Source organism: Pithys albifrons, chromosome 20 (assembly GCF_047495875.1).
Source record: "Pithys albifrons albifrons isolate INPA30051 chromosome 20, PitAlb_v1, whole genome shotgun sequence".
In the NCBI taxonomy this organism is placed as follows: domain Eukaryota; kingdom Metazoa; phylum Chordata; class Aves; order Passeriformes; family Thamnophilidae; genus Pithys; species Pithys albifrons.
This window is the reverse complement of record NC_092477.1, coordinates 11,838,877-11,866,015: the sequence shown is the minus strand read 5'-3', so window position 1 is coordinate 11,866,015 and position 27,139 is coordinate 11,838,877. Positions and strand designations below refer to the sequence as shown.

Below are 27,139 nucleotides of genomic sequence, written 5' to 3'. Positions count from 1 at the left end.
GGAGCTGTGGAGACCCTCAGTGACTTCAAGCCCCTTCTTGGTGATTCTTTGAGCCATCTCAGGGCAGCTGCCCCGTGGATCTGGGCGGGGAAGAAAGGCTGGGCCCCCCCAGCACTGCTGGAGCTCTGTGTCCACCTGTTTCCAACACTTCTGGAGCCCCAGCAGGTCCTGAGGAGCAGCCAGAGCTCGTGGTCCTGGCGCGGGGCCGAGCTGTGGGTGGGACGTGGGTGGCTGTGCCCCGTGGGCAGGCAAAGTGCTGTCGGAACAAAACTGAATCGAAGTGATTCTTCTCCTCTCCCTTTGGCCTGCGAGGAAATCTTTTTCCATTTACTATAAAACATGGTCTTTAATAGTGCTGAAGTGTTCTACATATTTTAAATAAACATGAGTGGATTTGAGCCCAGGAGGACATGAAAGAATGCAGCATTTGCGGGGTACCGGCCCGGCACACATGTCAGCAATTTGGCTGCCTTGTGTACTTTGGCTTTTAAAAAAGCATTTAAAAGTAAACAAATGAAGGAAAATCTGGCAGCTGGATTTCAAAGTAAATTGCTTTCAGCTGATATACCCTGTTTCCAGCTTGCTTGGGTAGTATCAAGCCATACACATCCAGCGAGAAGAGTGAGCGGCCAAGGAGAAGAGCGGGGGCGGGAGAGAGAACAAAAGCAGGGAAGTTCTGTGCATTTAATTCTTCCCTTTCCTTCCTTTGCACCAAACCCTCCCTGTCAGTGCCTGTCAGTGCCCTCTCGTCAGCCAGGCAGGTTCATGGCTCAGACAGCAAACTCTGCTCCATCTTCCCTCAGGCTCTGTTCTGCCAGGCTCTGCCTCCCTTCCATCAGGCCTGGAGCAGGGATGGCATGGCATGGCATGGCATGGCATGGCATGGCATGGCATGGGGTGGGTGTAGCATCCATAGGACAGTGTTGGCTGGCACAGCTGAACCTTACTCTGAACTGTGACCTGCAGCTGCTCCATCAAGCCCTCCCAACCACTGCCCCACTGAGAATGAGGAGAGCCACATCCCACAGCCCAGCCCAGCAGGATGAATCCTTCCATGGGGGGTTTGGGAGGTGTGGGCTGGGATGATGCCCCCCAGGATTGCCAGCCCAGGAGGGCATCACCCCTGTGCCTGTGGAGGGAAGCAGGGCTGGAGTAACAGAGATAAGAGCCATCAGGGCTGTGGGGAGGCCCCTCTCCTGCGGAAGGGCCTGGAGTGTCCCCGAAGGAGAAGACTCAGCAAATGCTGACAGATGACAGTGAGGTCCTGGGCTGGACAAAGGGGGAGGTGGCTGAGGTCACACTGTGGCTCAGCTTTGGGTTCCTTCTGCTTTGACTCGTGTTTCCTCAAGTTTATAAAACTTTCTGCATGTTGGTTCAGTGGAAAGGGCAGAGGAAACTGGTGGGTCTGGAATCCTGTAGAGTAGGGCTGGGACAGGGCTGCCCTGAGCCCTCCACCAGCCCCCACAGGTGTGGCATTTTGCCCAGGGCTGTGAGCTGGGGCAAGGGCAGCAGCCACTGAGTGTCCCTGAGGGGCTCCCAGAGGTGACACAGGACCTGCTGTGGCACAGGAGCACAGTAGGATGTGATGGTACAGGCAGGGAGCCCTGGCTCAGCACCCCTGCAGAGCCCAAGGGGCTTGAGCAGAGCATGGCAAGCCCTGGGTGACCACGGGGTGAGCGTGGTGGGTGGTGGCCCCACAGACACTCATGTAGGTGAGACCTGCTGTGCTGCCTGCATGGGGAGCCATGGCTGCTCTGCAGGTGATGCCAGGCTCGTAGGTGATGCCAGGCTCAGAGGGGATGCCAGGCTCACAGGTGATACCAGGCTTGCAGGTGATGCCAGGCTTGCAGGTGATGCCACACTGGCATCGTGCTGCAGTCCTGCCCCAGGGCTGCAGTGCCCCTGGAGCACCCAGGAGCCAGCAGAGAGGCAGCCAGCAGCAGAGGGGACAGTGTCCCTGCCCAGTGCTCCTCTCCCTGCTCCTGGCCGTGCCAGGGCTGCGGGCACAGCTCTGTGTGGTGCTGTGTGCAAGGCAGCAATTACTGTGTGTGCCCCTCCAGTGTCTCTTCTCCTGCACATGGGCTGCCTTTCCTGGCTCACAGTAGCCCCGGGCTCCTGGCAGGGCAGCACCTCTGGGTGAGCAGCGTGGGAGGCAGGAGGAGGCCGGGGCTCACCTGGTGCCCTCGGCACGCACTGGAAGGCAGCAGGACTGGCTGTGCCCATGCTCCAGCACAGCTCTGATTATCCCTTGGCACAGGAGGCCCCTGGCACCACTGTCAGGAGCTGGCAGTGCCCACATGCACCTGCCGGCACCAGCAAACTCACCAGCCCTTCCTCAGCTCTCACTGACATGATGGAAAGTCACTTTTTGGGTTCTCTCCCCTCTGCCACCCCCAGGCTCCATCCTCCTGCCCTGGCTGGGGGGCACACCAGGGTGGCTTTTCTGGGTCCCCAACCCCTGGGCACAGGTTCCCCTGGTCCCACTGCCCCTCCCTGGCCAGCCCTGGTACTCTCCACAGTCCCACGGCTCAGTGTGCGCGGCCGGGCTCTGTCTGCTGTTTCCTTATAATTTAAAAGCCTTCCTCACATTAATCTTTTTATTTTTATTTTGACAAATGTATGTTTCCAGGAAGTTGCTGAGGTCAAAGCAGCATCTGTTGCTCGTTATTTTGGGGGATGCAGAGGGTCTTTGTGAGGGTTTCCAAAGCAACAAGGAATTAAGTGGTTTGTAAAGTGGAGAGCAGGAATGAGGAGTGGGCTGGGGCTTCCCGAAAGGCGGCTGAAGATGCTGATGAAAATCAGATCAGCTCAGTTCTATTTTCTTGGAAACTTGATCTATTTTTCTTGTACAACTGTCAGCCTGACTCCCGTATTCCAAGTGCTTGGCCACCACCAGCTCCACGTTTCAGCACTGGGATTAGCGTGGCCCCGATCAGACTCACTTTCCCTGGCTCGTGCTGTGCCAGCAGGGAGGACACGGACTCTGTGGGATGGCAGCAGAGCTTTTGGGAGTGACAGGGCAGGTCCCTCTGGCTGGGGACATGGGCCAGGAACCTCTGGCCTGGGCACCAACCCCCTGTCCCCTGCCCCAGGAGTGTCCCTCACCCCCCAAAGTCACACCATGGATTGCCCGGTGCACCCCATGGGGGGCCCGTGGCCAAAACTGCTTTTCTTTCAAAACAAGCTGAGGAGAATCCAGTGCCAAGGCAAGGGCCGTGAGGAGCCCAGGAGATTTATCGCTGAGGAAATACTTTCTCCAGCGAGGGCTGACGGCCGCGGCAGGAACAATGGGAGATTCGCAACGTGAACAAAGCTGATTTCGTTCTTCTTTTTATCAATGCGTTTTCCTTGCGGATCCTCCCTTCCTGGAAGTGGGAGATGCAGCTTCCCCCGCGCGCCTGCCGTGTAATCAGCAGGAATGGCCATATCCTGGCTGGGAAGCGAGCTGTGAAACGCTGTCCCCGCTGTGATTTATGGGCCCGTGGCAGCGGGGCTGGCCCGGGGACGAGGTGCCAGGGCGCGTGCAACATCCACGTATTCTTTCTGCTCCTCGCCGCGTCCCCGGGGAGCCGCCGGAGGAAGTTAATGGATTAGACACACACGTTCCACTTGATTTTTATTTTTTATTGCCGTGTCTCTCCAAATGCCTTTAGCAGATGCATGAGCACAATGGGGTCGGGCAATGAGTGTCCCAGCCGGGCGGGCAGCGGGGCAAGAGCCAGCCTGGAAAGGTCAGTGTGGAGAGTGCTCACGTGGGGACATGGGGACAGCCTGTCCTGGAGGGTACAGGCCTGACCTGCTGGGGCTGTGCTTGGCACCGGCTGAGGTGACTCCAGCTCCTCCATGGCTGGTGCTGACCAACAGCCTCGGACCATCACAAGGCTGGTACTGACCAACAGCCTTGGACGATAACAGGGTCATTGAAACCATCAGAGGCAGCCAGTGTCGAGGGGGTCTCTCCATGCCCAGAGCTGTAACATCCTTCCTGAGGGTCTCATTCCTGTGAAAGTGGATCGTTCCACCCCCAGGCTCACACTCCTGCCACATTATGCAATCCTCGCCCGATACTGGGAATATGAAATAATTATTCCAAGTGATCAGATTTTAATTATGCAACACAGAGGATGATTATTGTACGCCAAATTGGTGCCGAGTGCTTAGTTATGTATATGCCAAATTTAGTCTATACTATTATACCCAGTGGGTGGCCGTAGACAATCAGGAAGTAATTAGTTTTGCTGGAGGTTGTTCGCCTGCCTGGTTCGCGGTGCTGTCTGGGGAGCGTCTTGCTGCGCTCCGTGAATACCGCGGGCTCCGGGTTCAATACCGTCTTTTTGTGACAGGCTAATAAGCTGTCTGCATGGCGGCCTGTAATTAGCGCTGTCGATATTCATTTGGAGAGGGAGAGCGCGCTGAGCGGCTCCACTGGCGGCGCCTCCCTTTGTAGGGGCTCTGTGTTGGTCCCTCCTCACCTCGAGGGGCGCGGTGGGAGCGCAGGGTGGGCATGTGGCCGGAGCTGGAGGTGCCCACCATGGAAAGCACCAGCTGGGAGGGTGCTGAGGCCTGAGATCAAAACCTACCCTGTGTCATCCTGGCCCTGTCCTCCACGGACCTGCCACTGGCCCCAGGTGTGGGGCGTCCCCAGTGCCCTGTCCTGCAGCACTGGCGGGCAAGGCCAGTGGGGTGTGAGGAGATGGGGGTGTGGAGGGAGCTCTGAGTGGGGTGACTGTCTCTTTCCAGAGTCGTGGGACACTCGAGGAGCTCCAAGGATCACTGGGATGGGCTGAGTTCCTACATGGTCACACCTTTCCAGGCAGCCTCATCCTGTGGGATCTGGGCTCTTCCGTTGGGGTCTCACATGCAGAATTCCTGAAGGGCCTGGCACTACATGAGCTGGGAGATCACTGGGGTGTCACCCCCAGGGTGCTGTTTGCAGCTGGTCAGTGTTGTGGGAGTACCAGGAACCGTCCACTTCTCTGGGAATGGCCTGGATGTGCCAGCAAGGAATTGTCTGAAGTACAGAGCAACTTTTACCTCTGTTACACAAAGGAAACTTTCCTCCTCTTTCTGTCGGAGATGCTCACTCCATTGAGATGATTGGCATACTGGAGAGCTGAGAAACTAAATTGTTTATACACTAATGAATAGAAGCTTGATTGCAAGATCCTGTTTGGAAAATTATAGTGCTGAATTGAAGCCGTACAATTACATCCAAAATGCTGCATATTCATTTCATCTGCTTTGCATAGAGATTAACAAGCGAGCCCTAAAGCAGACTCTGAAATTAAAGCTAACACCAGATTTAGTCACAGGTTACAAACTAAATGGCATTGTTTGATGGATATGAATCTTTACCACCTGCCTGCCTGATGATTGCTAGCAGCTTAGCAGACAGCAAAGGAAAAAGTTTCTTCCCATGAAGGAAGCATAATAAGGCTCTGGGCTGGAAGTGCCCCCTCCCCACGCAGGCAGCCCCCCCGGCAGATGTTTGCAGTGGGCCTGGGGAAGGGGCTCTGTCATGCTGGAGGCTGCACCCACTCCCTGGGAGGGATGGAGAGTGGCCCCAAGACCCCAGAGGTCCTGGGTGCTGGGTTGAGTCCCCCCTCCTGCATGGGGGAATGATCTCACAGGGTCTCTGTCTGTCCTGGAGCCTCTGTGTTGGATCACACGTGGGTTCCCTTCCTCACGTTGGAGGGGTCAGGATGTTGAGGAGGGCAGGGGTCTCTTGCCCATCCTGGCTGCAGGCAGGCCCTGGGGGGTACCAGAACCCTGGCATGCCACTGGTCCCATCCTGCATCAGGCTTTGCCACCTGCCTGCTGTTTGCCTTCTCTTGTACTCACATCCTGTGTGCTGGGGCCAGGATTTATTTCAGAGTAGAAATGGGGACTAGAAAGGGCAAAAGGGTGTGTGGGGAGCAGGGCCCTGCCCCCAGGATGCCCATCCTGGTGGAAGCTGTGGCAGGTGATGGTGTTTAGTGCCATGGAGCCCATGTGGGTGCTGCCAGGCCTGGGACAGGAGGGGCTCTTGGAGATGGGCCCCATCCCTGACTATGGAACCTGTCTGCCCTGTCCAGCATGTGTGGGGACACAGGACCTCCCACTGCCACTGGTCCTGCTGGGGGCTGCTGGGATCTGCACTGGGCTGTAGGATGGGGAGGGTGAAGGGAGTGGGTTGGCAGCTCAGCCGTTATTCCCAGCAGGGATCTTTCCTCTTTGGGGATACCTGTGGAGCCTCCAGTCTGCCCCTGCAGGCTCAGGACTCCCTCTGTGTGGGCCCCATGGGGCAGAGACACAGCACTGGCTCTGCAAATCTGACACCTTTATTTTTTCCTTTATAAGTCCATTATGAACTGCAGGTGAACACGATCCTACAGCTGGGCCGGGCTGTTGGTACCGCACTATGGGACAGCCCGGCCCAGCTCTGCAGCCCCAGCTCAGTCTCCAGCCCCTCCCAGCCCTGTCACTGCCATGGCTGGCTCTGGGGGGCACCTCCTGTCACCCCCATCTCCACGAGGGAGCAGCACCATGCCAGGGACAGGCAGCGAGGCTGCTCCGAGTCTCCATTTCTGCTCGACACTTCCCAACTTGACCCTCCAACACTTTCCCAACACCCTCTCACAACCAACCAAGGTGGATAAGCATCCCCTTGGTCCTTTCCCAAAAACTGCCCTTCATCCAATAATTGCCTTCTTCCTTAGACCTTAACTCCTTCCAGGACACTCACACTTCCAAGACAATCCAAACCCCACTGTAACACCCCAGAATCCTACCTGCAGCCTCCTACCTGCAGCCACCAGCAGCTTGGGGGGCACGGGGGGCTCTCCCACCCTGACCCCAGGACATGGGATACACCCCTTCCCCTCCTCGGGGGTCACCCCCACTGCTGCAGGCTCCCAGGGCCAGCCCTGCACCCATCAGTGGCCTTGGGGATGGGTGGCCCCAGCCTGTGTGGGCAGTGGGTGCTGGGGAGTGGAAAAGGCACCTGTGGAGGGAGGCAGTGGTGGCTTTGCCACGTGGGGACACAGTGATGGGGCTGCTGTCCCCAAAATCTGAGCTGGGCACAGTGTGGCCCTGGTGGAGACCCAGCATGGTGGCAGTGGGAGTGACACTATGGCTGTGCCACACAGTCCTGCTCAGGCTACCAAGGGCAGTAACTGATGAACCAGCATAGTCTCTTGTCCGGGTGTTCACAGCCCTGCGCCGTGCCCTGCCCGGGGCTTCCACCCTTCAGCTCCCAGGGATTTGTCTGCCGTGGAGCAGCCCTGGCTGTGTGAGCAGGGACAGGACAGTGGATGGCAGTGTGAGCTGCTGCAGACCGAGGGCAGGACTGGCCAGGTCCCACCCTGTGTGGTGGCCCCATACGTGGCAGGGGGAGCTGTTACAGGGGATGGGGACAGCAAAGGGACCCTCCTCACAGCCGGGGCACAGGGACCCCCAGCCCCAGCACAGGGTTGTGGACGGAGCTGCTGGGGCTGCTGCCACCAGCTGCCACCCACTGTAGTCCCACTAAGAGAGGATCCTGCTGGGCCCCACGGCAGTGTCCAGCTCATCTTCGGAGAAGCTGATGTGCAAGCAGGTGTCATCTGCAGGGGAGAAGGGCAGAGAGCTGTCCGTGGGGCTGCCCAGGGCTGCCAACTCCTTGGCCAGGGCCTGGCTGGCTGCTGGGTCACGGATGTTGGCCAAGGGGGACATTGGCCCGCTCTCTCCAGTCCTGTCCTTGCCCAGACTGCGCTGCCAGGCACTGGCAGGGCCGGGCTCTGTGCTGGAGGCAGCGCTCCGTGCAGGAGTCCTTGCCTCAGAGTCCAAGAGGGTGAGGGAGCTGGCAGCGATGCTGGTGAGGCTGGAGACGCTGGCACTGGGCAGGCTGAGGCTGGCAGTGCTCTCGGGTTTCACCTCCACCTCCAGGCTCGGGGAGGTCTTGCTTGACCTCTTGCGTAGGATGGGCGGTGGGGGGTTGAGCTTGGGAATGGGTGGTTGCCGCCTGGGAAGGGAGAGAGGAGGTGAGGGGCCAGCTCTTACCTGCACCACTCAGGGTGTTCCTGTGCCAGCTGGCAGGAGGCAGAGGGGGCACATCCTACCTGTCCTCGTCCCCTCTGTCCGTGTCATCCACCTTCTGCCGGCTGCTCCCATTGAGCAGCACCAAGTCGCTGACCTCAGAGCCCTCCACGCGCCGGCTGAGCCCGTCCTGCCCCTCCAGCACTGCCAGGCTCTCGTCCCCCTCCCTGCTGCCGTAGGGGTGGCTGCCCCTCTCCAGGCTGGCGAGGTTGAGGTAGGAGTCCCTGGGCCCCAGGGCTGGCAGCGACCCGGGCGCCACGGGGCTGCCCAGGATGCTGGCGGGGCTGGAGGTGGATGGCAGGTGCACGTCCAGGCTGTAGTGGTTCTTCAGGTTCAGGGAGAGGGACTGGGCCAGGGACAGGTTTTGCAAGGAACGGTCAACTGTGAGAGATGGACAAAGTGGCACGTGAAAACTGGGGACCTCCAACCCAGCTGCTGCCCTGGACTGTGAGGCTTGCAGAATGCCCCAAAGCTACCCAGAGCCTGCTGGGATGGTACTGGGAGCACCCCAGTTGCTCCCTGTGCCCACAAGGGATGTGGAGATGGTGCAGAAGGATGGAGCTGGAGGCACCCCAGCACCCAAACCACCCCAGTGCGGGGGTCACTGCACTCACCTGGCTGCCGGAGCTCGTCCCGGTGCTCCTCGCGGGCCTCCAGCACCGTCAGCTGCCGCACCAGCAGCGACACGTGCTGCAACAGGTCACGGTTGGTGAGCAGGAGCTGCCGCACGCGGGCCTGAGCCTCGATCCGCGCCGCCGTCTCGGCCGCCAGCTGGTCCTTCAGCAGCTGCACCTGCGGGACGGGATTCGGTGATGGGGCAGGGAAGGGCAGGGCAGGGCTGGGCAGGGCTGATGTGGGACGGGCAGGGCTGATGCGGCATCAGGGCAGGGCAGGGCTGGGCTGGTGCGGGACGGGCAGGAATGATGCGGGAAAGGCAGGGCAGGGATGATGCGGGAAGGGCAGGGCAGGGATGATGCGGGACGAGCATCCCCGGGACCGGTGGCGCCACAGCGCCCCCTGCGGGCCCCCACGCGGCACCCCCCGACTGGTCCAGCCGCGGCTGCATCCCGGGATTTGTGTTGGGGTCTGCGGTCCCCTCGGTAACAAAAAACGAGCAGGGGAGGTGCCCAGCCGGGGGGCACCGTGATGCCCACTCCGATGCTGGTTTGAGGGAAGAGGCACTTGGGGTGGGGGTGATGGTTTCCATCCAAAAATGGGGTGAAACAGGGTGAAATGGGAGCTGGGGGCTCTGCCGGACCCTGCAACACTCCCAGAGCGGTCTGAGGCCGTGCAGCCAGCCCCGTGTCGGGGGAGCTCAGCTGTGCTGCAAGCGATGCTGCACGGGATGCCACAAGCAGTGCTGTGAGTTACGCTGCAAGCGATGCTGCGAGGGATGCTGCACACCCTGGGGTGAGCTGTGTGTGAGCTGTGCCACAAGGAATGCTGCCAGCAGTGCTGCAGCACCCCACCTGCATTGCTGCCAGCCCAGCTGGGGGCTGGAGCAGCCAGAGGAGGGCTGGTGCCACCTGAGGGGAAGGCAGGACGCGTACCTGGGCCACAGCCACCTGCGTCTGCTGCTGCTGTTGGAGGAGCTGCTGCTGGAGCAGCTGGAGGCAGTGCTGGGAGGCCAGCGGGGTGATGGAGGCTGAGGAGCAGGGGCTGCTCGGGCTGAGCAGCTGCTGGGAGCTGGCCAGGTGGAGGGAGCAGTTCTCAGCATCCTGGGCACAAAGAAATGGGCAGGTGAGCGGATCGACCAGCCCAGGCTGGGATTTGGACTGTGGTTCCCCAGAACTCTGACCCCAGAGCAGCAGAGGGGCTCCTGCCACCCTGGCACCCAGGGGGATGGGATGTTGAGGGGGCAGCCCTGGGCTCAGTGTCAGGCTCTGCATATCTGGGACAGTGTGTTTGAGTGTGACTCCTGCTCCCAGAGAGCTGGCAGGGCTGCATGGGCTGGGTCTGGGGAGGGCAGACTCCCAGTCCCGCTGGGAGGAGACAGCAGGAAGTGACCCAAACACCCCACCACCTTTCCGTGATGTGGCTGCCCAGGCTGGACAGTATCCTGGTGGCTGGAGCGTTTGCCAGTGCCTGCAGCCCTTCCTGCCCTGCCCTCCCCTGCCTGGGCAGTGCCAGAAGGAATGTGCAGGAAATCCCAGCCTTTCCAGGCACGCCAGTGACTCCCATGGAGAGCATGTCACTGCAGCTGCTTCAGCCAGGCCCTGTGAGCGACACAGCTGTGTGAGCTTAAGCGATGCCATTCATGCCCCTGGGAAGTGCTCCTGGAGCTCTGTGGAGCAGCCACTGGGTAAGGCAGAACCACTGCTCGTGCTGAACGTGCCCTGGGTTCCTGCACTGGTAGGACTGGGCCCTCTTGGGATGTTCCTCCCTGGGCCTGGGTGGTGAGGGGAGCCAGGGATTGCTGCTGAGCTGGACAAGCAACCACTGCAGAGCAGGACTGGGGGCAGAGAAATCCACCCTGGCTTGTGTTTGAAGCCTGCTCAGCCATGCACTGCGGCCCCACTCCTGCCCCTCACCTCAATCCCCAACCCAGCACTGACACAGCCCTGCTGTGGGCAAACTGGAAGCTGAACAGCAGGGAGCCAGGAGCAGGGTCTGCAATGGGGTCTCCATGAGAGTGCCTCCAAACCAAGCCATGATACAGTGACCCTGAGCAGAGGGACCCCAGTAGCAGCAGAGCACACAGACTGTCCCCCAGCCCACCCCCCATTACCTGGCCATTCTTATCCTTTGAGGCTTGTCCAGGTTTCAGCATGCTGAGGTCCCCCCTGGCACCTGGCAGCTCTCTGGGTCCCCTCTCGGACACACAGATGCCGTCAGTATCGATGCCAACCTCGTCCACATCCGTGATCTTGGAGCCCTTTATCTGGTGCACTTCAGACAAGATGGACACATAAACCTGAGTCCCCCTTCCCTGTGCAGCATTGGCAGGAAGAGCTGGGGCCCTGTGGGAATGGGAGCTGGGGGAAACTCAGGGACAACAGGATTGCTCCAAGTCTTGGCATGCTGTGAAGGGGCCAGAAGAGGGAGCAGGGCAGCCAAGGGGCTTGCTGGGCAGGGGGCTCCACCTCCCCAGTGCCCAGCACGAGTGGGCAGACAGGGCTGCCCAGAGAGGTGGTGGATTCACCATCCCCGGAGGTTTTTAAGATAAGACTGGACGTGGCACTCAGTGCCATGATCTGGTGCTCACAGTGGGGTTGGACCAACGGTTGGACTTGATGATCTCAGAGGTCTCTTCCAACCCAACTGATTCTATGATTCTGTGCCACCTGGCAGTAGTTCCCCACCCCACAGCCCCCCTGCCCTATGGGACCCACGGGTCACCTTCCAGCGGCTGCTCCTCGGCCGACTTGTCGCTGGCACCATCGGCCTGCCCGTCGGCGCTGTGCAGGGCGTGCTGCAGGCTCAGCTTGTGGCACACCTCGAAGGCCTGGCCCACCGTGCGCACCACACGCATCGCCTGGCTCTGCGGAGCGACCTGCGGCTCAGCCACGCCGCCACCTCCACCACCATCCTGCCCCTGCCACCCACCCCTGGGGCACTGGGACCTGCCCCCCCGCCCTAGGCTGCCCCCCTGCCACCCACCCCTGGGGCACTGGGACCTACCCCCCGCCCTAGGCTGCCCCCCCGCCCCAGGCTGCCCCCCTGCCACCCACCCCTGGGGCACTGTGAGCTGCCCACCCTGTCCCAGGCTGTCCCCCCGCCACCCACCCCTGGGGCACTGGGACCTACCCCCCAACCTAGGCTGCCCCCCCACCCTAGGCTGCCCCCCTGCCACCCACCCCTGGGGCAGTGCAAGCTGCCCATCCTGTCCCAGGCTGCCCTCCCTGCCACCCACCCCTGGGGCACTGAGACCTGCCCCCCCCGCCCCAGGCTGCCCCCCTGCCACCCACCCCTGGGGCACTGTGAGCTGCCCACCCTGTCCCAGGCTGCCCCCCCGCCACCCACCCCTGGGACAGTGCAAGCTGCCCCCACCCCCAGGCTGCCCCCCTCCCGCCCACCTCTGGGGCACTGGGAGCTGCCCACCCTGCCCCAGGCTGCCCCATGCTGCAGGGTCTGTGCTGGGGGCTCCAGCAGTGCCCCCCCAGTTCCCTGCCTGCATCTTGGTGTTCTTATCCCTGTGTGGACTGTGCCACTGCCCTGGTTGGGCAGGAGGGGACAAGCACCAGGCACGTTGCTCTGGGGACAGCCAGCAGTGGCACTGCCTCGGTCTCTCCCCAGGGATCTGCACCCTCTAAGCCAGCAGTTATGTAGGCTCCTGCACAGGAAGGAGTGAGGTCCCTCAAAGCCCCCTGTCCCAGGGATGACCCGAGGGCAGCCCTGGGAACATCCTACCTTCTTCTTGGATTTGAAGACGTTGCACCTGAAGGAGTTGTTTGCGCCGTCCCTTGCAATGTAACTGAAAATTTTCAGGTCTTGCGAGTCATGAGAGACGTAGAAGATTCTAGGTGGGAGACAGACAAAGGGAATGAACAGCCAGGGGCTTCTCTGCCCTCCAGACTACCTGTGTGTCCCCAGGGTGGGCTGGCTCACAGCCCCCAGGGCTGCAGGAACAAGGCAGTGCTGCTGCACAGCCCCTCCTGCAATTTTCAAGGCAGGAGGCGATGGATTCAGAGAAATTTAGAGTGTTTCAGGCTTGATGGAAAACCTTCTGGTTTCTGAGGCAGGCAAAAGCTTTTTAAAGATGCTGTGGGAAAGTGAAAAAATCTATAGTCTTGGCTATTTTTAGCCCCAGCAATTAACCCCTGCCCAGGCTGCAGTGTGGCAGAACTGCCAGGATGGTGAGTGTCCTGGCAGGTTCCCCCCTGGCAGAGGGCAGGTGGCACAGCACAAAGCCTCTCCCAGGGATGCTGAGTGCACTCGGAGGATTCCTCTCTCTCCTGTTCAGGCTGACTCTCTTCCCTGTGCTGCAAAGCCATTTTTGAAGACTTTTTTGTATGTTTGATTTAATTGGGTAAAAATGTGACAAGTGAGTTCAGCTCTGAACAGAGAAGAAACCAAAGGGTTTCTTGAATTTTTTTCTTACTCTTATCTGTCACTGGAATTTTCTGGTGTTGAATAACTGCAATTGAAGCAGTTATTGTCATTGTACATTTTGCAATAATCTTTAAAGAAAATCAGAGCTGAGAAGTGGGCATGGATGGTGCATCAGCACATCCTCTGCTCCTTATCTCCTTGCCAAGGGCTCTGACCCCTCACACCAGTGTTGGGGATCCCAGTGCTGGTGGTACAATTGTTCACTTGGCAGATGGAACAGCCTGGAGCACCCTGTGCTCTTAACTGTGTCCTCAGGCCATGCACCATTGCTGGGATTGCCTTCCCTTCCCCAAGGGCTCTTGAAGCACCAGATTTACACTTGTATAAACCTCTGGGTGGGGCTTGTGGTCTCTGAAATACCTCAAGATCCCACAGAAGCTGCAATGGAAAGTCAGTGCTCTCTTACCAGTCTGTAAGGGTTAATTCCCTGCAAGCACTTACACCTCAGAGTAAGGCCCGTCTTCAGAAGCACACAGAGAGCCATGCTCTGAAGGAAACCTGTGGGAAGCCTGCCTTGAGAGGCAGGATCAGAGAGTAATCCACGCTGAGGCACCTCTGGGGTCACCTATTCTACCCCTGTTCAAAGCAGAGGCAGCTTCAAAGCGAGATCAGTCCACCTGTCTCTCAAAAATGCATGAAAAGGATTCCCCACTGGCGGTAACTTTGTACCCTCGTTAATTTTAGATGGTCCTTTGGCAAGCTGTGCTGGAGGCAGCTCAGCAGGTGGGAGGGTGGGCACACATCCCCCAGGGCTGAGTGCCCTCCCTGGGGGGAGCCCCTGCCACCTACCTGTACACAGGGTCGTGCATCACCACCATCTTACTCTCGTCCCAGGCCCACTCCTTTCTCTGTAAGCAGAGGGCAGAAGGAAAACCACAGTGAATCAGGTAAAGGTGAAACTCCACCATACTGATGGGCAGGAAACACAGAGACCAGTGTGTTTGACCCAAGACAAAATCCAAGCCACACTGTGACCACATGAGCAATGGCTCTTTTAACAGTATCTTGGATAAAAATAGATTTTTTGGGATCATTTATCACATTTGATCACAGCCTTCAGGGCTGATAATGGTCCCTAAGATTAATTTAAAGCATCAAATATGCAGAAGAGTTACTTGTTTCAGGGAAGAAGGTTCTGAGCTGGGGCTTAGGAGATCTGGATCCAGCTGCTCAGTGGGAAGCACAGCTGGGCAAAGAGCTGAGGGGTGCTAAGACCAGGCAACAGGCAAAAAGCTTACTGGTATTAGCAACAAAAGGAAATTGTATTTCTTTAGAGCTTGGCAATATTTTTTACAGAAAAAACCCAATCCTATTCCCAGAGTGTAATTTCCACACCCTGTTTTCAGCAAGGTTTTGTTACTAGTTGGACGGAAACTGGAGTGTTTTCTTGTGAAAAGTCTGGGTGGTTTTTAAGAAGAGGCCAGTTTTGGTTAGCAGTGTGCCCACCCTGAGCTGCAGTGACCCCCAGGGGTGGCCAAAGCCAACAGCCCAGGGGTTCTGGCCCCGAGGGCCCAGCTGGGCTGAGGAGCCTCCTCACCTTCTGCTTCTTGCGCAGGATCACCTTCACCCCGTCCACAGACACGATGATGCTCACCTTCTTCTTCTTAATGTTCTTGGCCTTGAATTCATACTGGTGGGAAGAAAAAACCCAAGTTAAAAGAGCATGGAGGGGGATCTGGGATGGTGTGTAGCAGTCAGACATAAAAAAGTCAGGTTTTTGTTTAATTCCAACTGCTGACAGGGGTGGAAATTTGTTTTATTCTGCTAAGAAAAACCACACTGGGAAGGATTTGCTGCTGTAGCTGGGATGCTGCTGGGCAGGATCCTGGCTTTGTCAGGAGCTCTCCTTGGGAGGGGACAAATGGAGCTCAGTCCTCTGGACTTCATTTAATTTGGATCTGGGAGGAACTTTCCTGGTGTGTTGGCCATGCCTAGTCCTGCAGGATTCTGCTCCAGAGGTCTGGTGGGGAAGTGGCACTTGCAGCAAACACCAAGCAGTGATTTATGGCATCTCCAGTGCCCTTGTGTGTCAGTGCTGTGGTGCACAGGGAATATAAAATCACTTATGAGCTGCAGGGAGGGCCAGATGGGCGGCAGTAACGCAATTATACCTCAGTCATTTGCATAATCACATTAACCTCTGTGGGATCAGGATCTCAGGAGAAAAACCCAGCTCCTCACCTGCAGGTGTCTGCAGCCTGAGCTCACCTCCGTTTGTGTTAAAAATTAAACACTGGCTTTTAAATGTTGCTTTAACTGACAGTCAGAAGCACGGCAGAGCCCCTCCACTCTGGGGACTGTGTTTACAGCACTCATCCTTCCTGCCCCCATTTTAGGCACTATTTTCAGCTTCCAAATACAGCATTTGATGCCCCATGTTTTTTTTCTGCAGTCCACCTCTTTGTCATGTCCCTTTGGAGAGCCAGTGCAGACGGTGTGATTTGTGGGCGTGGAGGACAAGGGGATGCCAAGTGGCCAAGTGCAGCCTGGAATCTACCTGGGCCGTGTAATTAGACATCTAATTAGAACTCTGATCTCTTTATAGAGTCAGTGGAGGTGCAGGGAGCACTTGAGATGGTACCAGAGTCCAGACACCTCTCTTGGGAGCTGAGGTTGGAGGACTGTGTGTGGCTTTGTCACCCAGGCTCTGCAGGGAAGGTGCAGCTCTCCCCAGCTCCTCAGCACCCACTGGACGCCTCACAGACAGAAAACTGGGTGGCTTTCATGTTTATCAGGCCTTTGATGCTGCTCATTGAATTGTTAGCACTCTGCAAGGTTTATGGTATGAGACAGACCCCGGATTAAACCACAGCCTTTTGATCTCCCCATGAATTATTACTTTGAGACAAGCTCTTTAAAAATCTATCTATAGCCCTATTGCGTGTGAAGCTGGAACTAAATTGGCTATACACGTCTTTTATTTATGGGGAGGAGTGAGAGGAAGGGTGAGGTGGTGAGTGCATCCTGCAGAGTGCCAGGGGCCCACAGGGATGCACAGGGCTGAGCCAGGCACATGGCACACCATGGGCAGCACCTGGGAGGGCTCCCACCCTCCACCCAGCAGCCCCTCATGCCCAGTGCCCCCAGCCCAGCTGCTCCCCCTCCCCTGCACTCACCGAACTGTTTCTCCTTGTCTGCTCCGTGAATGTCAATAAACCCGGGATAGACTGTTCTGCCCGCTAAAGAGCTGTTTATCTTTCTTTATACACAAATCGCTGGGAAAATACTAGCTGAGCTTTCCAAGAAAGAGCAATACAGCGTATTTTCCCATTGTAGCAACAGGGGTGCAATTACATTCAAACAAGGCTCTTTACTCAAAGGCTTTAAGCAAAGTCCAAGCCTGGATTTTGCAGAGATGCTTTTTCTTTCTCCCTTGGACAGAAAGGAACAATCGGGAGCAGCAGCAGCGCATCTGTGGGTGCTGCCAGGAGGGATGGCAAGGCTCTAATCCCAGGGAACTCCAGCCAGCTCCCACACAGCACCTCCCCAGGCTGCGGGACAGGTGCAGGGCTCAGCCCCAGGCAGAGGAGCTGGATGTGCCCCTTTGCCACGGCATCCTCAGTGAGGAAGGAAGGGGTCTGTTGTCCTTCTCACTCCATGCAGCTCATGGCCACTGCTGCATCCCCCTCAGAGCACATGGCCAAGGCCCAGCTGTGGCCAGAATGAGTTAACACTCTTCAGTGGGCCCCAAAATCCTTCCTAAAGGGTGAAACCCCTGGAGCAGCAGGAGCTGCAGGATGCCCCGGCACGGGGAGCAGGAACACCAGCTGGGTCAGAGCTCTGTGCTGCAGGGGCAGGCTGGGCACAGCCCCAAGGGGGCTCGGGCTGAACTCGCCCTCCATCTCTCTGCACAAGAGGCAGATGGGATACAGCATCACTCAGTTAATTGCTTCCTATCAGGCAGGAATCAGTCTTTTAATGAACTGTGATTTATGTAAGGACAAAAAAGCACGTGGAAAAACGCACTCCAAGACTGCAGACTTTCTCCTGCAAAATGGTCATGCATAAACCAACCTCCATCCCAGCAGGAGGCTCCTGGCTGACCTGGCACTGCCATCAAAGTCTAACCACTCATTTTTTTCTTACTATTGCTGTGATTTTTTCCCCCAGATTTGTCAAGGTTACCGACAATCCAAACCCACACAGCAGCATTTATCTCTGCTGCCTTCCACAATTCAATTGCTATTCTCCTGCTGCTTGTGCTGTCCTATGGGGGAAAGCTTTCTGGATGCCAAAGGATCTGGAGCTGCCCTTACAGGCAGCAGTGCAGCAGCCTGGCAGCTTTCTTAACTTCAGAGACAAGATGGGACATTTTATAAAAAAATGCAGGTCAGAAAAAGGCAATTAATCTCATTTATTTTAGCAGCATCATTAATTCTGTATCTGCTGTGTCTGACCTGGAATAATTTCCATTTCTGCTTTTACATCCCCGTGTTCAAGTCCTTGCCTTTCATACAGTCCCACACACTGTTGGCATGTAATATTAACCTACCCACGAGCTAGAGACTGTATGACTAGAAATGTTAATGGCGCCGTGTGATGCATATTTCATTGGGTAATTCCACCCAAGCAGATATAAATTACACATGCAGTTACCAGCTTCCATCTGCTGATGAAAGTTGGCCTAATGCACATTGGAAATCATGTGCAGTTTCCAGCACTAGGAACAACCTGCATGAATAGAGTTATTCAAGGAAGCAATTCTTAATGTGATTAATTACTGAAGGTATCAGGGCCTTCATTATGCAAATGAAAACTGTCATAAAATAAAGAGTTTGCAGGTCTTGGAGGCAGCTTCTGCTTCCAAAAAATGCATCTTCCTCATTAACAAGGAGCAGCAAGGCCAGAACACGCTCCTGGCCATGGGTCAAATGGTGTTTTAAGTTGTATTAAGGGAACTCAAGGCAGAGGCTCTCCAGGATTTTGAAGCAGGACTGGGTCAGTGCTCCCAATCACAGCTGGGCACAGACTTATTTGCATGCCCAAAGGAAGATGCCACAGGCTTGGAAATGGATGCCCATCCTGCAGCCATAAATTCCACAGCCAGCTCTCAGCCTGCTGTCCTGCCCTCGGCTCCCCTTGCCCTGTCCCAGCCTGGCAGGGTGCAGGATCTGTGTGTCCATAAACAACCCCCAACAATACCCAGTGCCAGCCCCTTCCCAGGCCTGGCCTGCCAGCCGGACACAGGGAGCATGGCAATGAGGAGTGGGAATGAAATGGGCTGGGCTCTGCCCCCCGACAGAGCGGCTCTGGGCAGTGCCACCTGGCAGGACCCCCATCCCTCGCCCAGCCTGGCACCCTGCCCTCCACTGAGGTGTGTGACTCCCGGGACTGACCACCAGCCATCTTAGGAATTAAAGCCATGATGAATCCAATCAGGAATGTCATTAATTTCCAAGTGACTGCCCCGCATGGCACAAGGACAGGGCGTTATCTCAGCTGCTCTTTGATGCTTGGAGTGCTGCCCTTGGAACTGATGCTACACAAAACCCCGGAGTTCTTCTCCCAGCCAGCACGGCTTAGCTGAGCTCTGCGTGTTGCCTCAGAGCTGACAAGGAGCAGAGTCAGTTCCCACACCATTTGGACAGCAGGCTGTGGTCCAGGTTCCCATCCCTCCTCCAGCATCACAGCCCACCTTCCCGTGCAGCTGCTGCTGTCACTGGTCAGCGCTCCCTCCCCGCGGCTCTGGCTGGATCCCGCCGGGTTGTGGCCTCTCCTTTGTGCCCCTTGGGAAGCATGTCCCTGTCTGCATCCTCTGAACTCCCCGTGCCCGCCACAGCACACGCTCCGGGGCCGTGGCACTGTGAATGTGGCTGGGCATAGTCTGGGGCTGTGCTGCAGTAACTGGGCAACACGGACACAAAAGCGACGCAGGAAGCGCTGGAGACCAGGAGAGCACCTCCTGCCCAGTGGAAAAATGAGAATTTATGATCCTTGGAAACATAAAACTGTTCAGTGGAAAGCAGAAACCGAAGGAGGAGTACAATAGGCAAGGAGAATGCTGGCAAGACACCCAAAGTCTTTTTTTCTCATTTAAATCAGCTCCTTCCACTATCCAAGAAACCCTCTGTAGATGCCACATGCTGGTCCCCACGCAGTGAGCTGAAGGGGCTGAGGAGCTACCACAGCCCCCTGGGGTTTCTGGGAGTCCCTGGGAGGGCAAGGAAATGTGACCCCAGTCCATCACAGAGGACCCCTGGGTGGCCAGCAGTGCTGGCAGGGTGCTGCCCTGGCTGCAGCACCTGGAGGGGCTCAGGAAAGGGAAAGGAGAGGAAAGATCTGCCTTTTATCCAGGTCTCCTTTGCCATCTGAGGAATCCTGCTTGAAAGCATTCAGATGGACCCTACCCCTAACCCTTTCTCCTCATCTTTGATAGATCTTACCCTTGGGAGGTCTCAGCCTGCCTTTAAGGCCTCAGAGAGCCTTCAAGGAAAACTTGATCTTTCCACCTAAGGTGAGTGGCAAAGGACGTGGCTGCAGTTCAGATATTCCTCTGAGCCAGTCAAAAGGATGTGGAGTGAGAAGTGGCCAGAGTTACACCCATGAGAGTGAGCAGGGCTCCTCCAGGTGATGGGAGCTGGTGGGGAGACCAGCAGTGGCTCTTTAATTAGTCTTTCCCACCTCTGAAAACCCACAGACTGTTCTAGAAAAAGCTACTTCGTCTGCTTTAAGAAAGGGTGGGACAAAAGCAGCCTTTTCATTGCCTCCTCCCTATTACAGAGATAGTGCCATGCTGCTGAGCTGTCCTGAGGGGCACAAGCAGCCTCACAGCCCAGCACAAGGTGACATCATCTGGCCTTTGGTGCCTCTCTGACAAAAGCACCATTGTGTGACTGTCACTTCTAGGAGCTCCCTGCTGTCCCCAGGTTTAATGGGGAGCTTTCCCACACACGGCCCTTCAGTCCTTGTCTGGCCAGGGCAGGCCAACCCCAGCTCACAGGGAGGCCTGGTTTTACCTTCCTCCCTACCTCTATTCACTCTGCAGGAGAAAACAAATTACCTTTTCCAGCCGCAGTGCCTTGGATGATTAATTAGCTGCAGTAATGAAGTAGTGTCTTGGGACCCCACCCCAACGGAGTCCATGTGCCAGGCAGAGTGCACACCAGCATGAAAATGGTCCCTACCTGAAGGAGCTGCTGGCTTACTGCAGATGGAAAGTGCTAATTTCATTAGAAGCAGGTCAGATTCACCTGAAATAACCCTGAGAAGTGAAACTGCAGTTATACACTGCCATACCTTCAAGTAATTCTCCATTTCCCCATAAACACTGGTGGCATGAGGCCCTGCAGAGAAAGTCCTGGTTTAGTACATGTTTCACATCCTGGTTGTCCTCCAGCCTGCTATGTAGGACAAGAGGCAAGTTAGAAGACTGGATTGCTTTAAACCTCATTCATCAATGTTCAAACAACTGAAGAGCAGGAGCCAGGACTCTGCAGCAAGGTCAGAGCTTCATGGAAAAGCCCCAGGCCCCCTGCATGGCTGTGGGAAGGTACCAAAGTATTTTGTGTGGCTGTTTCTCACTCACTAAGCAAGGATGTTCATTTTCTCCTCCATTCATTCAGTTGTTCTGGTTACAGCCAGTCTCTGCCAAGTGACAGCCACCCAACATCTCGCTGGCAGGGCCAGGCCAGCAGACACTGCTCCTCCAAGGACATGAGCAGGAGCAAACTGAGGATTTCTGGTGCTTGTTCCAAAATCCCCAGGTCTGCTAGTGAAGACCTGGCATGCAATGGTCACAGATCCTGCCCCCCAAGGAAAATCAGCAGAGCCAGGTCTAGTGCTCAGAGGCAACTATGAAGGGGGATTTTCTAAAGCACACAATTCCTATTTCCCATGGACTTCAGAAGGAGTCTTGGTTGTTCTGGACAACATGTGGGGCACAAATGTCTTTTGAAATCTGCCCAAGAGCTCTTGTATAATGTGCAGTTCTGGAATGTGGCAAAGTGGAGGCAAAAAGAAGGGAGGGAGCTCACCCCTGTCCTGCCAGGCAGGTGTCAGTCCCACCTGGGCATTACCCAGGTGTGCAGCCCTGAGCAGAGCCAGGCACAGCACAGCTGACACGCTGGTTACAAATTACTGAGTGCTAATAAAGCTGCAATTACTGAAGCTAAGGTAGGTCTCTGGGTTCTCCTCAAATTGGCCATGAAGCCTTACTCAAATTTGGAAACAAGACTGCTCCTGTAAGAGAAAGAAAATTCAATGCTAATTGTGTCACTTCCAAAACTCCAGAATATTAAGCAGTTCAAGGACTCTGTTACCCTCAGGGGAGCTACTGAGATCAGTGAATCGTGATGAGAGAAAAGCCTGGGTTTGGATAGTGGGAATTAGGGAAAAAGAAGGGTTTATGGTATCAGTATTTATTGTCACAGAGGTCTTGTCATTGGAACTGTACCAGAGCATCACAGCCAGGGGCACAGGCAGAAGCACAAAGATGGGGGCAGTACCTGGGTATGCAACTGCTTCACAGACAGGTAAAGAAAGATGAAGAACTTGTCACAGACAGCTCCAAAAACAGGTACCCAGAGTGGGCACCCACCTGGTGCACCTGTTCTCACTGAAAATACAGCTATGGAGCACTGATGTCCCCCTGCTCAGCAGGGACCACCCTTGGGGCTGATGCTTGTTCCACTTTCCTGGGCCATTCCCGGTGTCCCTGGGCTAGCAGAGGTGGCAGCAGCCAGGTGTGAAGCTGTGGACATCCCTGCATCCTGCACTGCTCACATACAGGTCAGTGACTAACCCCAACCAGTGCTCCCTCCCCAGCTCTCAGCTGCTCCTGCCCCTGGCTTGGGTGCAAGCAGGTGAGACAGGTGGGAGAGCAGCACTGCCCTGAGGGGCAACAGCCTGAAAACAGGAAAATGTGCCTGGGATGAAGTTTATGCCCTGTAAATCATTAGCAGCAGGAGCACAGGCTGCAGCAGGACTGAACTGGTCCATGATGGTTTGGGATCACTGAACCTGAGTGCCTCATGAGCTGCATGTGGCTCTGCAGGTACAGGCACAGGGCACTCGACAGTGGCAGGTGGCAAACACCAGCCTTTGGGCCAGTTCTGTGAAAGGACCTGCGTTCCTGGAGAGCATCTGTGTGCTCACACCCTCCTGGGGCAGCTGCAACTGCCTGCCCTCCCTCACACTGCATCTGATCTTAACATGTCCTGCTGCTCTTCTTCATGTGACAAACACATTAGACTTTTAGAAAGAAACCCCTGGAGCTCAGAGGGTGTGGTGGAATTCCTGGGGGATTCCTGCAGGGAGGAGGCTGATTCAGGCCCTGGCCTGTGGTGCTCCCTGTAATGCACGAGGCCACATCCCCCTCCTACAAAGCTCCCCATGGCAGGATCTCTGCAGCAGCAGGGACAGAAGGATGGAGGAAGTGGGAAGTGATTCAGGTATCCTGAAAACTGTCAGGCTGTTGCCAATTAGTCCAAATAACCCATCTGGCCCAGGGAAAGGACATGTAAAGAATGTCTAATCACTGCTGCAGGAAAGAAAGAAAACCATTCTGCAATGCCTTTGAAAAATCCCTGCTCTGCCATCAAAGCATCCTTCCTTTCAGGGATCCATTCAAGACTTTCATTCTGTAGATTTATCAGAGTTATTTGGTCAAAACATGAAGTAGCTTGTCAAAGTATTATGTCAAGTAGCTCTGATTCTGTTTGCCTTCAGGCCTCATTTGGTATAGTGCAAAAGCAGAACCAAGAAAGCAAGTGTAGAACCAAGCTATTGCTAGTAAATCTTCTTTTGCTAGGCTGAATGTGGCTTTGTGGTCACGGCCCCTCAGGGTCCTGTCTCCTCAGAACACCCATCCATGAAGCACAAAGAGCCCTGGCACTGGAGAACATCCACAGGAGCACCAGTGCTGTGGCACCGGGTCTGCCCTTCCTGCTGTGTCCAGGGTCTCAACCTGAGACCCACAAAGCTCAGGCAAGGCATGAGGTGACACCACAGCCAAAGGCTGAGGTTCTAATTTTTCCCTGCCTGAAGATGGTTTTGCCCATGGGACAGATTAAAGTGTTTGTATTTTCATGGCCACTCTGTTGTGTTCCTGCAGCACCTCAGCCTGCCCTGCTGGAAACCACCTGTGCACTTGTCTTGGCTGCCCAGGGAGGGTCTCTGCTCCACCCCACAGGCAAGCCCAAGTCCTGTGTCCTTGCAGTTGTCACTCACACTGAGGCACCTCCTCCTTTCCAAGCCAATCCAACATCCTTGCTACACTCTGCTTACCATCTCAATTACATTTTTTCAGACACCAACAAAGAAGCAGCTTTGAGTCGTGGCTGAGTGTTCTCCACCAGAATGTAATTTGAAAGCCATTATATTTCATCTCTGTAATACTCTACTACCAGTAACATAATTGGTGAAAAAGCCTCTCTATTTCAAACTAGATAAAAGCTTTGCAGAGATCTCCTGCACTGATATTTTAGCTAGTGAAATTAAATGCTTCAGTAATATAAAGATAATTCTGTTAAAGCACTTTATTTTACAATTAAAAGGTACCTGCTCCATTGCCAAGATTCAGCATTAGACAAAAAGCTCTGTCTTGTTCTATTTAGCACTAACATTTTAATTTAGCTTTTATCTATTTAACTGCTGCTTTTATTAGCCTTCAACTAAACTCCCATCCACCATGACTCTTATGCAAAGCAGCATTAATGTGCCTCCCTGTTCCACCCCCTCGCTGGAGGAGCCACGGAGTTCTCAGCACTAAGGAAGGCACTAAAGGTCACCGTTGCCTGGAGATGACACATTTCACTGCCTGATCCCTCCACCCATCTGTTACCAACCATACACTGAGCAGGCTGCAAGGGCTGAAGCATCTCTAGTCACTGGCCACTCCTCAAAATCTGGGTCATTGCACTTGGCTACCAAGAGTGCCCTAAGCTGCCTTTTGTCACAGTGGCCCATATTCACAGCTTGGCTCATTTCAGCTCAGAAGTGACAGAAGGTAACTAATTTTTCTGTGGCAAGAAGACCAGGGGTGATTTAGGGTTGGAGATTGGCAGGGTGGAAATCTGCAGAGTTTATGAATCAGTGGGGCAGCTCTGTGGCACAGGAGACCCCCAAGCAGTGAGCAGAAGGCTGGATTCTTGTGTGGTCTCAGAGGTGTTTTTTCCTCCCCTCCCACTCAAGATGTACAAGCAGAGCAGTCAGTTCTTCACTGCAGTCACACAATGCTGCCTAGAAACACTGTGCATGGTGCCACTGCAAAAACAGCTCATTAAGAGCTTCTCCCCTTTGTGTTATGATAATAGGAACAGCAGAAAAGGGGCAAAACAAGGCTGGGTTAGTCTGAGACATGGCAGGCTCAATTCTTCTGGCAAAGCAGCTCCCACATTGTCAAAGCCATTTCTTCAGTTTATGAAATTACATTTTTTGTAAGGCTAGGAAAGCAGCAGGAGCAAGGAGCACACCTGAGCCTGCCAAGGTGACCATGGGCTGGATACAGAGAGAGAGACCCAAGGAGCTGCACCTGCATCTCCCACCCTTCCAAACCAAAGCTTCCCTTTCCTTGGGTCCTCATGGAAAGGGACATTAGGGACAGTAGCCCTCCTGGTGTGTGGGGCTGCAGAGCAGACTGAGAAAGGGGAGAGGCTGTAAAGCTCAGTGGCAGGACAGGAAAATCTTCCTGGGAATGCCTGAGAGGTGCTCAAGCTGAGGAGACTTGTTATGCCTGGAGAAAAGGATTCTTGCCACACCTTCTGCCACGGGGCTCACCTCCTTCAGCATCCTGTGCTGCACAGAGGTAAGATCTGAAATGAGCCTGCTATCACCTAATGGAAGGTGGCAGCCCTGTCAGGTCCCTTATCTTTCCAAACAGCTGCAAACAGACTGTGGGAACCAAACTTGGGGCAGTTTGCAGTGTGGAACAGTGAAATGCTTTTCAGTGCACTGAAAGTGGCTGTTTCAGTGCTGCCTGGCTCAGTTAAACCCACTAACTATCCCTTGGGCATGGGAGAGGGCAGAGAACCTGCTGGGGGGCTGGGGAAGGCTCCAGGGAAGGTGTAACAGGAATGGATGCCAAAATCTCCTTGATTGTGGAAATGGGCTAACATGTGTGTGGGCACAGCAGAGATTCTGCAGGGCTGCTGCCTACATTCTAATTAGAGCCTAATTAGAGGTCTAGGGGTCTCTGGCTCCACACTCACTCTCCTTCTCTTGAATAGGAGCAGTTAAGTGGCTTCCTGGCAAGGCTCAGGTAGGACCTTCAGAGTACATAGTGGGAATCCTGCCCTCTAGGAAGCCCATCCTGATCCCTATCCCTGTGCAGGAGACTCTGCTATAGCTGTAACAAATAGAGGAAAACAAACTAATGAGGCATTAGGGCTAAACTTAGTTGCAATTAACACTTAATTACCATCCTGAAAACACTTGCTGTATTTTGCCAGGGCCTGGAAAGGTAAACTCCAATTAGTTTAATCATGTGTGGTAGAAACCTTAAACTGGCTCCGATGCCTGTTGTGATGGGACACTGGGAGTAACTGGTGTTTCTGAGACTGGAGCTGAGCAGCCCTGGGGCTGGGTTGGATAATGGGACACATCCATGCTCAGGGTATCAGGTGCCTGGAGAAGAGAAGGGCTGTATGGCAAGGATGTCTTGAGCCAAGTCATCCCCTCTGCTCTCAATGCCTTTGTGCCAACCTGTCTTCTTAGCCTGCCTGTCTGTGAAACTGTTGTTCTCAGTGCCTGTGGCTTTGCTGTGTTGACTGGTATCTTCCCCTGACAAAGCAGATGGCAGGGGAGGTTGCAGGCAAAGGTATGTGGGCTGCTGGACAGGGAGACAGAAGTACAGAAAGATTCAGAGAGTGGGTAGAGGACTGAAAGCCACCTGTGATCACCAGAAAGTCTCCTTCCAAGTCACTAGAGAGAGTTCCTTGGGTTTTTTGGGGGGTAGGCTGTGCTGAGGATTACCTATAGTCTGATCATGTAGTGCCTGTGTGAAGCTGCAGGGGCCTTTCTTAGGCCTCTGTTTTGGAGAAGAGCCAAAACTGACTCCAGATGTTCTGCACAAGCTCCCACAGCAAGTTTGTACATGCTCATGTGCACTTGGTTTGGAAGCCTAAAACCACAGCTCTCTCCTGGAGGCAACAGGGCTCTGTCCAACTAACATTTATCAGTGCAGGCAACCCTTGGGTGGGTCTCCAGGGATGCAGGGAAGGGATCCTGGAAAGAGATGCTCATTGTGGGATGAGTACATAGCCCTTTTGCTATGGGGGGAGAAGGAGAAGAGATGTTTGTGTTTCACACTCTGACCTTGTCAGAACTGTCATCTGCTTTTCCTACACCTTCCTGTAAATGCAAGGAAGGTGCACAGTGCTCTGAGAACTAAACAAAGCTCTGCCCCAGCAGCCTGAGGATGCTGAAACATATTAAGACACTAAGATTGTTTTCTGTCACAGCTCAGGGCTATCATTAGCTGAGCACTTGGATCCTCTTCCAAAGAGGCTGAAAGGGAAAACCCTCCAGGAACTGCAGCAGAACAAACTCCCATCCAACAACAACAGATCCTGGTGTGCAGCTACAGAGGTTTGTACCAGGGCAAGTGCTCCAACAGTATGCACTTCTATGTTTGAGTCTGTGCCTCAGCAAATCACTGTAGTAATGGGAGAGGCTGCAAAGACTAACTAAGAAACTCAGCAGCTTCTCTCTTTTTTTTAGTACTGATCACAACTCCAGCTCAGATTAACATGAAGCTGGCGAGAAAACAGCTCTGAGCATAACTCAGGAAGGGCTTATAGGCAGAGTATGGCAGAGGAATCTGTGCAGTGGTTTTCTTGGTGAACTTGTGCAGTGAGAGGGCTGTATGCCTGGGAAAACTGAGGGAACTGTTCTAGAACAATCTCATTAATGGGTCTATGAAACATCTCTGCCACAGTGATAAATGAAACTGAGAGGGCTGAAGGCAGTTGTGCTGCCCTCTGCCAGCTGTCCACTTTGTTCCTCCTTCTGTAGCAAGAGCAGATAAATCATACCCATATTTGCTCCTGAACCATTGCAATTTACAGCCTGGCAGGACTCTAAGCACGAGCTGCTG

General features: G+C 55.1%; 1 protein-coding gene across 3 annotated transcripts in view; it reads right to left on the bottom strand.

Annotated features, from left to right (window-relative positions):
• Nucleotides 1-3,678: 3,678 nt before the first annotated feature.
• Nucleotides 3,679-27,139, bottom strand: part of LOC139681258 (carboxyl-terminal PDZ ligand of neuronal nitric oxide synthase protein-like) — a 32,072-nt gene continuing 8,611 nt past the window's right edge. The window contains exons 4-13 of one of the 3 annotated variants that reach the window (XM_071574534.1): nt 20,344-20,390; nt 14,645-14,737; nt 13,897-13,955; nt 12,406-12,514; nt 11,395-11,536; nt 10,784-10,944; nt 9,606-9,773; nt 8,670-8,847; nt 8,079-8,436; nt 3,679-7,981 (exon numbers count right to left, since the gene is read on the bottom strand). In XM_071574534.1, the coding sequence (XP_071430635.1) occupies nt 7,507-7,981; nt 8,079-8,436; nt 8,670-8,847; nt 9,606-9,773; nt 10,784-10,944; nt 11,395-11,536; nt 12,406-12,514; nt 13,897-13,955; nt 14,645-14,737; nt 20,344-20,390 (1,790 nt within the window). In that variant the 3' untranslated portion in view covers nt 3,679-7,506. The remainder of the gene's footprint in view (nt 7,982-8,078; nt 8,437-8,669; nt 8,848-9,605; nt 9,774-10,783; nt 10,945-11,394; nt 11,537-12,405; nt 12,515-13,896; nt 13,956-14,644; nt 14,738-20,343; nt 20,391-27,139) is intronic. The other 2 variants (XM_071574536.1, XM_071574535.1) reach the window with 2 other exon arrangements.